Source organism: Trachemys scripta, chromosome 3 (genome assembly GCF_013100865.1).
Source record: "Trachemys scripta elegans isolate TJP31775 chromosome 3, CAS_Tse_1.0, whole genome shotgun sequence".
In the NCBI taxonomy this organism is placed as follows: domain Eukaryota; kingdom Metazoa; phylum Chordata; order Testudines; family Emydidae; genus Trachemys; species Trachemys scripta.
Genome location: NC_048300.1, coordinates 20,309,338 through 20,324,695, shown reverse-complemented (window position 1 = coordinate 20,324,695; position 15,358 = coordinate 20,309,338). Strand labels below are relative to the sequence as shown.

The following is a 15,358-nucleotide window of genomic DNA, read 5'->3' as shown; positions in this document are numbered from 1 at the left end:
TCTGTTGCTAATGTCAACTGTTTCAATCAAATTCTGAATGATGCTAATAATAATGCATGAATGCTCTCACCCTGAGGAAAAGGGATATAATGAACAATTGTCAATAGAAGATTGGACAGTATATAGAGGAATCCACTTATAAGGAATTCTGATATAAGAAAAAAAAAAAAACAACCAACAGATTTAAGTTAAGTCCTATATTAAACTATAAATACAACCTAATATAAGGACCCAACTACATCATCGCTATCCCAAAATATGGTTAAAGCATAGTAACATTTTGTATAGTAAACAGCTCAGGGAAAAGGTTAAGGTCCAATATAGTGCAAAAAACTGAGTCACGCCTTAATCATCTCTCTGAACACAGTTTATTTTAGCACAGACAAAATCTGATGAGTATGACAAAGGACAAATTACAATCCCCACTTTAACAACTATCTGTTTATCATGCATTTTCTGTGACTGCTTATAAGATGGTTCTGCTGTGCTTTATTACTGTTTCAATAAAAAAAAAAATAATTTATAAACAGTGGGGGAAATAAAACATTTTTTCCTAAATATAATTTTAGATTAAAAAAATCTTACTGTTATTTGACTCAGTCCAGCCAACCTCATTGTTAAAGTTGGAGACATAAAGTACTTAAACGCAAGATCAAGACTTTCTTTATCAAAACACAAGGCTGTATCCAATGGCTCTTTAACTGTACTCCACATTAAATCTGCCATGTTCCGGGCTGCACTCTGTCGCAACTCTTGGTCTGACAGTTTACATAAATACCTAAAATAAATTATACAAAAAGAAGAAAGAAGAAATATGACATGATTCCAAATAAAACGTATATGAAATAACGGTCCAGCATGATTATTTCAATATATATTTCTAACAGTCTTTATAACAGTATTAATCCTAAAAATACATTAATATTAATATAATATAGTTGCAATGGGCAATCTATAACTTAGTAAATCAAACAATAGATAAAAAGAAGAAAAAAGAAACAGAGTTTTATAGAATGATTTAGGTTCTATTAGTAAACATGATTCTGATCACACAACCCCCAAGGCTTGAGAGACTGACCTGATGCCTGAGCAGCAACATTCACACTGCTACTTTTAGGGCACTAGCTCGAGCCCTGCCGATGTGAATCTATCTACCTGGATTGGGAGACTCGCTCCCAGTTGCAGTGTAGACACCACCCTATATCCTTGTCTGTGGCCCTACCTACAGGACGGATAGAACCATTGTTGTATAATCAGGACCTGACCTAGTTAGAGCAAACATGTCATAACCAGAATTTCTCCCAGCACCTCCATATGTCAAGTATGTTTGCAAGACACCTTCCATGCTGCATAACCATTTTTCTATCAGTAAAGTCTAGGAATATGTTACTAGTGGGGGAATTCTGCACCACTGTGCAGGCGCAGAATTCATATCATCCGCAGATTTCTTTGCTCCCCCACAGAAAATGGGAAAACAAAGAAATCTGCAGGGGACACGCTCCCTTTCCCCTGTAGCCTGAGCACATCTCTTTCAGAGCCCAGAGCAACTGGCAGAGACATAAATCACTGCATGAAGGAGGGGTGGGCTGGGCGAGCATGCAAATGAGCAAGAGAGTCTGTCCCTCTTGCTCACTACTGTGAGACGACCAGCGTGAAGGGGTAGGGCTTCAGGTTGCTTGGAGGTAGGCGTGAGGCAAGCTCTGTCCTCTGAGGCAGGGCAGAAATATAGCAGGCTATTGGGGAGTTGTTAACGTTCCTATTGTTAGTTAATTGTTCCCATTCTTAGTCAATTCCACCAGGAGTATAAAACACTTGTAAAAGTTTTAAGGCTCCTTTACATTGTTAAAGTGGTGAAAAGGAGCCTTGTAATAAATGACAGTAAGGGAATCCTCAGCCAGGAAGATCTATGTGCTTTCTTGCTTTTTTCCTGTGCCAGAGTAGCACAATGGGGTTAGATTACAGCTCTATTACAGGATCTATTTTACTTACCCATTTAAAAAAACATGAGGGCAAATAAAAAGTTTATCAAGCAGTCAATATAATGTCAGGAAAATCAGAACCAAGCATTTTCCAAAGTAGTCAGCAAGGATTATAACTGGAATACATGGTATTGATTACCAAGTGCTGTAACTTAACTTTCATGTGTTTAGGAAAAGCTGAACAGTTATTGTGACTTTTTTCTATAATTTAAATAAATTACCAGAATAATTTGAACTGGTGTGATTATACTGCATTATTCTGACAAATAAAATATGCAGAATTTTGCAGAATTTTTAATTTTTGACACAGAATTTTTAGGCACAGAATTCCTCCAGGAGTAATATACATGGTCAGTCTTCTTCAGCAGCAGCAATCAGTGTATTTCAAGATGAATCACTACTGCTGCCAAAGATACTGGAATATTTTACACAGAAACCAGAAATGCTGAACAATTTAAACTAGTCCACAATTTCCTGATAATGTCGGAAGCAAAGCCCCAAGGGATAGCTGGTGTAGAAGTGAACATGAACACAGAGTCACCTCTGCAGCTATGAATATCCTTGCCTTCATAGTGACCGGGGAGGCAGGAGCAGCAACCAACCACACAGAAGGCGGCAGTGGTTACAGCAACACAGTTTGATGGTTCTGCCTACACAATAAACAACTGCTAGACCTGGTTACACCAAGACAATCATGCTATAACTTCTACCACTGGTAACGGTCAGACATGTTTAGGATAACTAATCATGGTTAAGGCTACGATTTAGTCACGGGTATTTTTAGTAAAAGTCATGGACATGTCATGGCAATAAACAAAAATTCACGGCCCATGACTTGTACTATGTACCCCTGACTAAATATTAGCCAGGGGAGGGGTGGGAGCCACTGCTCTGGGAGGGTCCGTGTAGCCTTTTGCGGGGCAGCAGCACCAACTGCCGGGGGCCACTGAGCAGTGGCTGCTTGGGCTACCCCCAGGGCTGCCGACCCGCCGTCCATGGCAATCCATGGGGCCAGCCACACAGGACACTGCTTGGACGGTCCCTGGGGCCAGCTGCGTGGGACCACCCGCTCAGCGGCCGGTGCAGGTGCCCCAGGACCGCTCCAGCAGCACCAGTGTGGCTGGCTGTGGAGCTGCCCACCTGCCATTGTTCCCGCCGCTCCTGGGACTATTGCTCAGGCAGTCCCAGGCCCAGCCACACTGGCCACTGCTAGAGCAGTCCCCGGGGCCCGCTGCTTGGGTGGCCCTGGGATCAGCCACACTGGCCGCTGCAGAAGTCACGGAGGTCACAGAAAGTCACGGAATCCGTGACTTACGCAACCACCGTGACAGACATGGAGCCCTAACCGTATTGTATATGGACAAGAGCAACATTTGGAAGCAACCATCTCTCAACCTGGTTTCAAACACAGTTAAATAATTGTAAAGTAGATACTAACTACAATACTGACAAAAAACAATTTAACTACTGTCCTTCAGTATGGTTTAAATTTGACCATAGCTGAACTAAATTCTAACCAGTTTGGTCAGCACCACTGAAAGTATTAAAAATTCATACATTTGCCAACATTCTAAATTTGGGTCTATGCATGCAGACTGGACAAGCCTGTGCTAAAAGCTTTTATGGCCACAGGTAAGGTTAAAGTGGTTTAACCACATTTATACTCCATTTTTTTTTGCCTTGTATCATGGGTCTAAACATTAACCAGTCAGAGAAGAAATGTAAAGTTATTGGGCCTGATTCTCATTTATGCTAATGCCCTTTTAAACTACTCTTGTAATGCAGAGGCCTTAAAGTCAACATATTTTAAGGCTCCTCAACATTGCCAAACTAGCATAAAGACACATTTGTGTGAATAATAATCAGGACCATAGTGTTCTTTGCTTGCTAATAGATAAGCCAGGGAAGAACACGAGAAGAGCCGTGTATGGAATTCTCTCAATCTTAAACAACTGGGGACAGACCTCCACATATAGAACTCTGGAAATCAGACAAGGAGTGGGAAACTAAAGTTCACCCACTACCGTGCCCAGACAATTAAAAAAAGCGATATTTGCCTATTTTCAGAATCAGTCCAGTAGCAAACAAGCCAGAGACCACATCAGCTCCCTCACCAATATGCATGTAGGAAGTGTTACTGCATTCTATAGCTGAAGTAACTCATATTTGTGTACACTTCAAAAATTAACTTTGGGAACAAAATTCTCAGTAATAGTGTTAGCTGAACACAGTTTGTCCTTGATTATACTTACAATTAACCGGTGTTCAGCTCCGCCTCAGCTAATAATATTGTTAACATCCATGTTCACAATCAAATTTCATACTACAGATCATGTTTCATGGCTTTTAGTGTTCAAAACATCTTAGGGATATTGAGTTAAGATTATTTGCATTATGTCTACATCACCTAGGTGGTAGAGCAACTTGTGACTATGTGTATGCACGCATGCACATGCATGGAATAGAAAAAAAAATTCTTTTTAAAATATAAAAGTTTACCACTGAGCAATACACATTTTCTGTACCAATTTAACTCTTTTGGTTAGGGGTGTGATTTTAAAGCAATATACTTCAAGTGGTACAATCCCTAGTGTGGGCCCAGTTACTCTGGTATAAAGATGCTTATACCCAGGAAATAAGCTGTACTGGTATAAGCACCTTTATCTCAGTATAACTAGAGGATTGTGTCACTTTCATTCTAACTGTTTCTAAACAGATATAGTTACAGCAGTACAATAACTGTGTATAGACAATCCCTTAGATTCTTGGAAAACTAATATAACTAATGCACCCATAACAATAAAATATCCTGACAAATAATTTAATTGTAGAGTTTTTCATTGTAGACAGCCTGATATCCAAAATTATCAGGACTAGACATAATCAGCGATACAAAAGAATGAGTACAGTCTTAATGATATTTGACTTCTTGCCAGCAGGAAATGTGGAGAGTGAGACATGATTAAAAACTTCAGAGACATGCTTCAGCAGTTCTAGATTAAGATTTTGAGATTATTGTGCATTTACAATTCTGCCTTGAGAATTTCTAAAAATCAATATAGGAAATCATGATAAATAAGATCATTTCAAACTCTATGTAGTATCACTAAAAATCTTTTGTAATCTTTCTATGAATGATGCTGCATACAGTGCAAATGTATTACAATTGATCCTGCAATGAAACTTTAGAATAGGAATGAATCCAATATTTAAAATAGTCTTATTGGGACTATTAAAGCCATTACTAAAGTTACTGACACATGGATTTGCCCCAAACTAAATGATACTTTGATTCTGACTGCTGAAATGTTAAAGACTCATAGACTTTAAGGTCAGAAGGGACCATCATGATCATCTAGTCTAATCTCCTGCACACTGCAGGCCACAGAACCTCACCCACCCACTCCTGTAATAGACCTCTAACCTCTGACTGAGTTACTAAAGTTTTCAAAAAATGATTTAAAGACTTCAAGTTAAGAGAGAATCCACCATTTACACTAGTTTAAACCTGCAAGTGACCCGTGCTCCATGCTGCAGAAGAAGGCGAAAACCCCCACGGTCTCCTCTAATCTGACCCAGGGGAAATTCCGTCCCAATGCCAAATATGGCTATCAGTTAAATCCTGAGCATGTGGACTAAACAAAGAAACGGCTTGAACTTTGAGAAACTTTGAGTTCTAGTACAATCTGAAGTTCTAAATGTGTTTTGTCAAACAATGAAACTTTTTGTTATATTTAAAGCTTACCTGATAACATAGGTCCTAAACGGTATAATGTGCTGCATGACAGCAGGGATGTGTAGCCATATCCTGATCTATAAAGCAAATACAAAAATAGATAAACTGTAATTATATAAATTTATGCAGAACAAATAAAATGCAAAGGCCAGTAATAAGGTTTAAAAATGCAAAACTCTCTCTAAAGAAATAAGGCTTTCGGGTTGTTGGCTTTTTGTGAACTTGTGTAACTTCTAATCAGATTTTTCCAATTTTCAAAAGTATAGTCTGGAGCAACTTTCTACAGCTAATAAATTAACCCAGATCCTGAGTCACATTTTTTTCTGCTTAATCAACGGGAAAAATAAGATAAAAATTAGTGTAAACCAACAACGTACACTGCTCTCCCTTAATGTCTTTCATTTCTGAACTTTGTATTCCCTCCTGTTTCTTCAACCTAATGCATTCTACAGCTCCTATTCTGCCCTCCATTCGTAATTGATTTTTTGTCTTCTAAGGGGTCTACAAGAAGATTACATCCTTTTTGGCCATGTTGATCATACCCATTTATTTGAGTTTTGTGGAACATTTGATACTTTGGGCTCATCCACATTACAACTACAATTGTGATTTTGTTGCCAGTTAGGGGCATGACCATCTTACCCAGTTAAATGTAACATGGCTCAGAGCAGCTTTTCTGCCATCATGTTTGCACATCCATATTTAGCAGGCTGCTAACCTTATTTGTATCAATGCATTCTGGGAAAAACCAAAGCAGCTATCTCATACTCCCTCTGCCAAGGACTGGGATGCCCAAAAGACAGATATACAGAATTTGTGAGAAGCAATACACTCTGGGATGCCCCACTGCAAACGAGTTGAATTCACACTACCCTTCACTATCCACCTATCCCCAAATTCATTAGTCTACCCTTTGAGAGGCAACCCACTGTTGTGGAGTTAGTGCGAGAGGCTGGCCCTACTCACGATCCTCACTCTACCCTTAACTCCTCCTCCCCCAGCATCCCAGCCACATCCATGAATATGTACATGTCTGTATCGGAAGGAGTAGGCAAAGCCACATCATTTCTGATATTGGCACACCTTCAGGGAAAGAGCTGATCTACACGTCTGTGCTCTCTTCCTCACAATATCAATTCCTGGAAACCCCCTGCAATCCCCAGTGCACTTTTCAGTAAGAGAAAAAAATGTGTATCCTGCATTTCTGCAAAGCAGAAATTGAACATCCAAGCAATGAGGCAAACAGGAGCTCTAACCTTACAGCACTTCACCCTGAGGTACTGCACAACAGTAATATCAGATGTATTTCAACTCACTGGCCTCTTTCTCTTCCACCATGCCGGACCACATCACTTGGATCTGGCAGTAGCTCCCTACTGTAGCCATTGCTGACTCACTCGTGAAGCACTGTGTGCAGCCCCACAAAGTGCAGTAGTGTAGATGAAAAGATTAAAGAGGACTTCTAAATCAAATGTCCTACTCGGGACATCTTTGCACAGGATGAACCAGCTCTGAAAACATCGCTCAGTGTGCAGTAGCAGTCAAAAAAGCTAACAGAATGTTAGGAACCATTAAGAAAGGAATAGATAATAAAACAGAAAATATCCTAACACCATTATATAAATCCATGGTATGCCGACACCTTAAATACCATGTGCAGTTCTGGTCGCCCCCATCTCAAAAAAGGCGTATTAGAATTAAAAATGATGCAGAGAAGGCCAAAGAAAATAATTAGGGGTATGGAACAGCTTTCATATGAGGAGAGATCAAAAAGACTGGAACTGTGTTCAGCTTAGAAAAGAGACAACTAAGGGGGGATGAGACAGATGTCTTTAAAATCAAGAATGGTGTGGAGAAAGTGAATAGGGAAGTGTTATTTACTTCTTCACATAATACAAGAACTAGGGGTCACCCAATGAAATTAATAGGCAGCAGCTTTAAAACAAACAAAAGGAAGTACTTCTTCACACAAGACACAGTCAACCTGTGGAACTTGTTGCCACGGGATGTTGTGAAGGCTCAAAAAATAATTACATAAGTTCATGGCAGGTAAGTCCATCAATGGCTATTAACCAAGATGATCTGGGATGCCACTCCATACTTTAGGTGTCCCTAAACATCCAACTGCCAGAAGCTGGGACTGAGTGACAGAGAAAGGATCACTCTAAGTTGCCCTGTTCTGTTTATTCCCTCTAAAACATCTGGTACTGGTCATTGTCAGAAGACAGAATACTAGGCTAGATGGATCATTGGTCTGACCCAGTATGGTTGTTTTTATATCATTAATTTTTAACTAATGCCCTTAAGAATAGATTGGATTTTATTGCCTTGAAAACTAAAATGTTAACAAGTTAATGATGGATATATCCTTTGTGAATCCTTAGTTATATTTGATCTGTTTTCCATACAGAGGAACATGAACCAGACAATTTTCAAAAATTTCCAAAGGGAGACATTTTTTATTGAAAATACTGAAAAAAAAACTACTTGCTGAATTTCCTTGAAATGTTCAGAAAAAAAATGAAACTGCCATTGTGAATTAACTGTAAAATTTGGAAGCAGAATCTTTATTTTAAATATACAAGGATGGTGGTGACCAAAATGTTTATTATGAGACTCTTATTGCTAACCTGACTATGGAAGGACTACAGTCTCTCCATAGTCTAATCATTTTCAGAAAAACAATTTTTTAATCGCTTATATAGTAGCTAGACAGGTTATGGAGACAAAACAATATATCCTTCCCCAGGCCTCCAAATTAAAATCAAGACTCAGTGTGCCTAAGAAACTTTACAATCAGAACTGGTTAACTGCCATTCTCAAGAGCTGCTACTACTGTGAAAATGCATTTAACTAACATTACACTACAGTTCTGAGTTTACACACCAATTACTATGTAACAGCTGAGACTGCAGAGCTACCCTGCAAATTAGCTTACTGGGCTATCATTCACAGGGCCATTCATAAATCTTGCATTAATTTATCTGTGAAGCCCATAAACTGAAGTGGATGAGACAAAAAGTCACATAGTAATTGGGTTTGTACTAGAAAGGTGTGTGATTTTCTCCACAAAAATGATGGCAAAACTTCTATGGTAAATGTGCACTTCTGTTTTAAGGCAGTTCAGTATTTCATTTCATGAGCAATCAAGCATATGTGCACCATCCTGAAAGGCGAGGGGAAAGGATTTAAGTAAACATTTAAACTTATGTACCATTGTTAAGTGAAAGAAAATTCATTTAGCAAATTTATCTTGCCAAGACCATTATTTGTCACATTTATAATTAATCAAACGTCTTATATTTTAAAGGGAACAGCATTACTGTCCATAGTAATTATAAATAGAGACATCAGTAAGGCTCTACTTGAATTGTGGGATGACTGTCAAATAATTGCAGCTGAGTTGTGGACAAGACACAGAAAACTGCGAGAACTAACCCAGAACTAAGAGAGTTCCCACCACCCCAGGGCTGACAGCGAGAGCCCCCGCCATGCGTGGGGGTGTCAGTAGGGCTGACTGCTAAAATGTAACATACGTACACGTGAATTCAGCATAAAAATTATGGTGGAAGCCTAATTTTGCAGGATCTGCAATTTCCGCAATACTGCGAATTAAGCAGGGCCTTAGACATCAAATGTTTTGTTACACCTGGCTGAATAAAGAGCATTACATACAGAAGCACCACCCTACCTAATTCAATGAACTATTGCATAAGAATATATATATTCCAGTAAATATAAAAGGAATCTACTTTGCCTAATACAATCTACATCTATGCATCTATGTTTAACTTACAGACTTAAGTCTGAAGTCAGTGTGACATTCATGGTAAAGGATCTGGCTGAGCTATAATTGATGCAGTACTAGGGAAGGGTCGGGAAAGAAAAGGACAACAACTTAAAGGCATTTTTATATTTCCCCATTCTGGCAGCTGCCAGCAGCTGATTTCAACCCCAGTATAACTTATAGCAGTAGTTCTCAAACTTTTGTACTGGTGACCCCTTTTACATAGCAAGCCTCTGAGTACGACCCCGCCTTATAAATTAAAAACACTTTTTTTATATATTTAACACCATTATAAATGCTGGATGCAAAGTGGGGTTTTGGGTGGAGGCTGACAGCTCATGACCCCCAGTTTGAGAACCCCTGAATTATAGCCTTGGAGCTACTCTAAATCATGTCAGCTGAAATGACTTCCTCAGGACTACACCAACAGCTCAAGATTGAGGGAGTTCTGCATTCCCTAACCAAGTCCTTCTAGTTTTTAGCTCACCTGAGAATCCCCCCCTAAACCAGGAGCAGGTGTAGACTCACCAGTGCTGGCTTTCTTCCAATCACAGCTCTAAAAGATTAAATCTCAGCTGCCTACTTAGAACAGCTTTCCAGCGACCCTGTGGCACCTGAGAGTAACAGGAATATGGGAGAGGGGAACACCCAGGATCTGATCCGAAGTACCATATATACTCGTTCATAAGCCGAATATTTTTGGTAAAAAAAAGTGACTCATCAAAGAGTGGGGGTTGGCTTATAAACAGGTCTACACCAAAATTTGATGATTTTAAACTCTATAGAATCATTGAATTGAATATCTAATACGTTGTCGTTTTGTTTACCTGGAGCGCTTCAGCTCCCTGTGGCCACGGTTCACCGTTCCCAGCAAATGGGAGCTGCAGGAAATGGCGCGCCACTTCCCGCAGATCCCATTTGGCTGGGAACGGTGAACCGTGGCCACAGGGAGCTGAGGGGCTCCATGCCTGCAGACACTCCAAGTAAACAAAACATCCCGACCCGCCAGCGGCTTACCCTGATGGCCGGGAGCCAAAGTTTGCCAACCCCTGAAATATAGGGTTGGCTTATGAAAGGGTCATGCAGTTTTTGCTATTTTTACCTAAACATCTTGAGGGGGTCGGCTTAAACGAACGGGCTAATGAACGAGTATATGCGGTATTTAATATTGGAATCAAATCAAAGGCCTGGTCCACACTAACCCCCCATTTTGAACTAAGGTACGCAAATTCAGCTACGTTAATAACGTAGCTGAATTCGAAGTACCTTAGTTCGAACTTACCGCGGGTCCAGACGCGGCAGGCAGGCTCCCCCGTCGATGCCGCGTACTCCTCTCGCCGAGCTGGAGTACCGGCGTCAACGGCGAGCACTTCCGGGATCGATTTATCGCGTCTAGACAAGACGCGATAAATCGATCCCTGAAGATCGATTGCTTACCGCCAGACCCGGAGGTAAGTGTAGACCTACCCATAGAGTGTAATTATACAGCATTTCATTTTAGTTACACTCATTAAGTATTTACAGTTACATTTAATGGGCAAAATTCTGTCTTCCTTTACATCCATGTTCCTGAGCAAGATATCCCCTCCCATCCTCATGCCACTCCCTCTACCAGAGAGTCTTCCAGTTCTTGCCAGCAGTGACCAAGGGATACCTTCCTAGCCTAGTTTCACTGCAACCAGAATGTCTGGGAAGAGAAGGAAAAACAAGATATCCTACAGATGCCACTATTCCTCCAACAGATCTCAGGGTAACGATTGGGGTGAAATGTTGCCCCTGCCGGACAGGGCAATCCCCAGACACTCTTCTCTCTATGAGGGGAAAATTGTGACTTTTTCCTGATTCCAGGGCTCTCTTCTTCAAATTTTCCCAGACTTAGTCTATCCCACTTTATATTTGTTGCATTTTGGTTTAAAAACGTAACCAACTCAGGGCAATACTTACATTAGATACCACTGTGATAAATGCATGTGCTATAAGAAATGGCAATGTATCAGGGGTTCCATGTTCAAAACAATCCTTCATGAGCGAAAGGCCATTTTTTCCACAAAATAGACAAACATAACGAAGCAAGTGCAATGGTACTTCTACATCCTATAGAAACAGAAGAATATAAAAGTTTTATTTAAAAAGAAAAACAAATTACTATTGAAAACAAAAAACTAAATACATATAAAGGTAAGAATTCAGATAAGCAATATCAATGTATCATACATTTATAAAACAATAAATATGACGATTTTACAGTCACCGAAAACATGTCAATTGTATCTCATAATGCTCTCTATAAATACAACAGATGGATAAACACCAGAGATGGGAGAGAAGTTATTTAAGTTAAGGGACAACGTTGGCACAAGAACAAATGGATATAAACTAGTCATCAATAAGTTTAGGCCTGAAATTAGATGAAGGTTTCTAACCATCAGAGGAGTGAAGTTTTGGAACAGCCTTCCAGAGGAGTAGTGCAGGGGAAAAAAATCTAACTTATTTCAAAACTGAGCTTGATAAGTTTATGGAGGGGATGGTATGATAAGATTGCCTACAATAGCATATGACCCATCCATGACTGCTATTAGCAAATATCTCCCACGGCCTCAGATGGGACACTAGATGAGGAGGACTTTGAGTTACTACAGAGAATTCTTTCCCAAATGTCTGGCTGGTGGGTCATACCCACATGCTCAAGGTTTAACTGATCACGATATTTGGAGTTGGGAAGAAATTTTCCCCCAGGTCAGATAGGCAGAGACCCTGGAGGGCTTTCACTTGCTCCGCAGCATGGGGCACTAGTCACTTACTGTTTTGAACTAGTGTAAATGGTGGATTCTTTGTAATGTGACATCTTTAAATCAAGATTTGACGTTTTCAGTAACTCAGCTAGAGATTATGGAGGCATTACAGGAGTGGGTAGGTGAGGTTTTGTAGCCTGTGATGTGCAGGAGGTCAGACTAGATGATCATGATAATTTTGATCACTTCAGGCCTTAAAGTCTATGAATCAATGAAATATATACGACTTACATTCATATCACAGAACGCCCCTAATATATTGCTTTCTTGGGCAGAAATATCCTGGTTTAAAAGAAAAAAAGAGAGATAAATATAATTAGCTAACAGTAGGAATAGAAACAAATTGTATGAAGGAAACAAAACCAAAAGACTCATGATGCACACTCCAGAAACCTAATTTTATAAAACTCAAGCAGCTTAAGTTTCTTTAATTTTAAAATTGCCTCACTGACTTTTGCATTTTCCGATTAAACCATTTTTTTAATTGTATTTATAAATATGTACTTATAAACTCAGGACAATGCTCCAGCCATAAGGGGAAATTTCTTACCTAATAGTTTTCCTTCTTGGAGTTCTTCTATACCAATTCAGATGTTTCCATTACCAGCAGGAAAGTAATGTACCCAAACATCTGAACTGCCATAGGTAAATGAACAGAGAATATACCATATAATCATAAACCTAATGAATATTCAAGAGCTAAAAAATTTAAAGTTAGTCATTCTAGTTCAGTTTATTAAACTTCAAGTCCAATTGTAACATTCTTACACAAATATCTAATTGACAGCTTGTAGAACCTATATCTGGTATCCTTAAAGGGAAACTGTCAAATTACAAATCATCCTTCTCTCAATTTTTAAATCTATTATTGTTGCAAGTAACACTTAAGATTACTATAACTAAAGAGTTTAATAACTTCTTTTAATATGTTTACATTGCGCACTGGATAGCATTTTGTAGACAGTCTATTTTACTGTTCCCCCCCATTAAATCAATTTCCCACATTGTTTGTATGAATCTTTCACACAGCAAGAAAACATTTTTAAAAATTGTAAAATGTGATTGTGAAACCAAAAAACTTACTGAAACACCATCAAACTAATTTTTACTTTAAAAAAAAATTTACTAGTTTTCATGTTCACGATTTCCCTTTAAATTTGGGGGATGGGGGAGGGTAGCGAAGGGTAGTTTTTTAAACATTTAATTTAACTGAAGTTTTTGGAGTTAATTTCAAATTGACTAATTTCCAGAATATCATTTAAAACTACATTACTGGGGGTATTTTAGTTGTGATGGAATCAAACTTTAAGTTATTCACTAAAGTTACAATATAGGAATCTAAACATACTACATATTTCCCCTTCATGTTGAACTCCAAATCATCACTCAACAGTGTTCTTTGTCAATTATTTTTAAGTATTAAAACACATTTTTCTGGCCAATAGATAAGAAAAAGGGTGTTTCTGTGCTCTGCCCATGCCACTACCAGAAACAGATTATGCATGGGAAAATTATCAGTTGTTGAGGGAAATAGAAACTGTTCATCAGTTAAAGTACTGTTCTTAGTACCTGGCAGCTGAAAGACAGTGGAAGTCTATGATTATTAAGCCCGTAGAGTTTAGTGATATTCTGTCTAAGAGAGGTGAAAACATTATCTACTATCTGGAACGTCAGTCAAGTAGCTGCTTTGCATACTTCTTGTCTCAAGACTTCTCTTCCTATGAAGTAGCCATATTGGAGTAAACACTGAAAACAATGGGGCAAGAGATCTCTGCAGCATTGGAGAGACAAAAGATTTGACTTACTTGGCTAGAATGAACCTGAAAACCTGACAGTCCTGCTTTGGTGTTCTAAACGGAATACTCAGGACATTGAGATTTCCACAAGGTCACCTTTTGAGCCAAGTAACAGAAGAGAGTTCCCTATGAGAACCAAAGGCAGCAAAAAAACCTTAGAAGTGAAACACCTTAATTGATGTGTGATGGTGGACACAACCTTGGGAACAAAATTATAAAAAATTCATCCTACTAGAAAAAGACTTATATGGGAACTGCCACCACAGCTGCTAATTGCCTCATTCTGAGCCAAAATGTTGGGGGAGCATAAAAATAAAGTAGACGGATGCGTTTCCTCACTGTTTTAACCTCTACTGAGCTGCTAAAGACTGGTTTGCTAACTCCTTTAAAGTTCATTGTCTAGTCCTGCCTGGAGGGATTTTAAAAGGTAAGGAAAAAAGGAGCTCACTTTGTGTTTTTGTCTCTTCTTCTACATGGCTTACAGAAAGTCATCACCTCCAGTAAAATGAAAAAATGCCTTTCTAGACAGAAGCATATCCTGTACTTTCTGAAATACCTATCTCACAGACTCTCTGCATATCTCAGTCTGAACAAACAAATAGTGCTGACAGAAGGTCATGGGTGCAGGACAATTAAAATTAACAGATGTCTCAGACAGCCAAACCAGGCCTGCAGACCTCATGCATCTCAACCATTTCATGGATCTCCGGATTACCTTTGTTTGGGTCTCGTGATTTTTTTGAAGTGTTTTTGCTGTCAAAGTTGTCAGTCCCATGAACAGCATATGCAAGACTGAATGTCTATATGATAAAAAAGTGTCACAAACTAAGACCTCTCTTTGGATATCAAGAACGTTAGCAGATATTACTTTTGCATTGGGATAAACAGGTTTGTTTCCACGTAAGTTTCTTCCTTCAAGATTTATGCCCTCAAGCAGGTTTTCTTCCAACTGACCAAGTCCAATTGTGGTATTCTTGTGACTGAAGACACACAGAGATTCACTAGAAAGGAGATTTTTTTCCTCTGATTAGCAGGGTAGACTCTCATATCATCATTCTGTTTTTGTGGTCCCTGTGGATTTTAAACAGACCACGACCACAAACTTGTCTGAACTAAGGTGTACTTGTCCAGAGGTCTTATTGCCCTCAAATCCAACAAATGTATATGCCAGTTCTTTGTCCTGGAAGGCCAGGTCCTCTGTGCTGTCAATATGCCTATGGGGGCTCCCAATATTCTGGGCTGGCATCCATCATCAGCTGCACCCTTTC

The 15,358-nt window shown here is 39.2% G+C and overlaps 1 protein-coding gene across 1 annotated transcript in view; it reads right to left on the bottom strand.

Moving 5' to 3' along the window:
* The window catches only part of USP34 (ubiquitin specific peptidase 34), a 272,737-nt gene that overhangs the window by 223,588 nt on the left and 33,791 nt on the right, over window positions 1-15,358 (bottom strand). The window contains exons 4-7 of the mRNA XM_034764180.1: window positions 12,526-12,576; window positions 11,447-11,596; window positions 5,725-5,792; window positions 586-778 (exon numbers count right to left, since the gene is read on the bottom strand). Of these exons, the coding sequence (XP_034620071.1) occupies window positions 586-778; window positions 5,725-5,792; window positions 11,447-11,596; window positions 12,526-12,576 (462 nt within the window). The remainder of the gene's footprint in view (window positions 1-585; window positions 779-5,724; window positions 5,793-11,446; window positions 11,597-12,525; window positions 12,577-15,358) is intronic.